General features: G+C 21.4%; 1 protein-coding gene across 1 annotated transcript; it reads right to left on the bottom strand.

Annotated features, from left to right (window-relative positions):
• Positions 1 to 361: 361 nt before the first annotated feature.
• On the bottom strand, positions 362 to 1,231 carry PVX_143260 (variable surface protein Vir35, putative; the record flags this gene model as incomplete). Its single annotated transcript, XM_001612368.1, has 2 exons — positions 362 to 1,030; positions 1,154 to 1,231. 2 exons carry the CDS (start codon positions 1,229 to 1,231, stop codon positions 362 to 364), a joined length of 747 nt encoding a protein of 248 aa, XP_001612418.1.
• Between the last annotated feature and the right edge of the window lie 267 nt (positions 1,232 to 1,498).

A 1,498-nucleotide genomic window follows, 5' to 3' on the forward strand; every position in this document is an offset into this window, starting at 1 on the left:
AATATTTATTTTTATGCCGTATTTGAGAACAAACCTTTACAAAGTTTTCTTTATTTTTAAAAAGTCTAATGTACATTTTTACATCATCACGATAACGCATGAACAAATTAACTATATACTTGTATCAGAAAAAACACATACACCATATATATTAATGTACATACATAAAAAAGAATAATTTTATATTAAAAGCAAATGTATAAAACTGTCGTATTGAAGCATATATTACGTGTATACGTTTTTAAATAGGAATAGAGAAAGTTATATAAACGAAGATATTTTTTATGTAATATGCCTTTTTGCAATTGAATTAAAATAAAATATTTGTCAAGTCATACAATAATTATCACATATAATTAAATTAATCATTATAATAACCGGAAATTTTCCTAGCAATCTTTTTTCCTTCCACTTCTCTGTATATTAACCTTTCATATTTTATYATTTTTATCATTATATAAAATAATACTAAAAGAATAATAAACGGTAATACATAAAAAAATATATYACCTATAATTCTTCTTCCTTCTTTAAAGTAATCAACTTTATTACATATGTAACAGTACTGTACCTCGAAACTTTCTAATGCAAAAATTATTGCAGCAATTAAAACGAATAAACCGGATAAAACAATAGGTAAACCATACTTTTTAAGTACTTTTTTGTAAGTTTTTTTTTTGTCATTCACCCTTTTCGCAAGATCACATATATTATCAAGTTTATCAAATATTTTTTTTTCACAATAACAATCTAGTTTTGCTAAGCCCTTCTTTTTATTATATTTGCACTGAAATGATTTTTTATAAATTTCCATATTATTTAATCCCTCCCTTTTTAACCGTTTGTATAATGATGAATCTTCTCTTTTCTTTTTTAATTTTTTATATTTATCATATGAAAATGCATTGCTAAACGAAGCATCTTCTAATTCTTTGGGTATTCCATTTTTTATTGCCAATAATCTAAAATGTCTCATGCTAATTGTTCCATATTGTTGGCGCTCTTTTTTTAAAATTTTAATAAAGCAAAACTGAAAAAATAATTAATAATTATATATATAAGAAAAATATTGTATAGTACAGAAATAAGTAAAACATAAAAAATTGATTATATAAAAAGAGGTTCATTAAATTGTCAAATACTTGTGGTTTACCATATCATTATTACATATATACATCCATGTTAAAGAAATAAATGTTACAATTTTAATAAAAATATCAAAATTAATCATTTTAATCTTTATATATTTCGTCAAATATTGAAAGATGTTTAAATTGAAGGCTTATCTGCAAAAGCTAATAAAAAAGTACAACCGTACAATTCTTTATAATATTTCTTTTTAATTTATTCTTTAGAATAACATATTGTGATTATGTAATAGTTGTAATAAATATTAAAAAATTAAGATACAATTAAGTATGCTATATTAATACTTTCTATATAATTATTTTAGTATAAGCTTTTTAATTATATCAATTCAGATACATGTCATTAACTA

This window comes from Plasmodium vivax, genomic scaffold (genome assembly GCF_000002415.2).
Source record: "Plasmodium vivax scf_3882 genomic scaffold, whole genome shotgun sequence".
NCBI classification, from domain to species: Eukaryota; Apicomplexa; class Aconoidasida; order Haemosporida; family Plasmodiidae; genus Plasmodium; species Plasmodium vivax.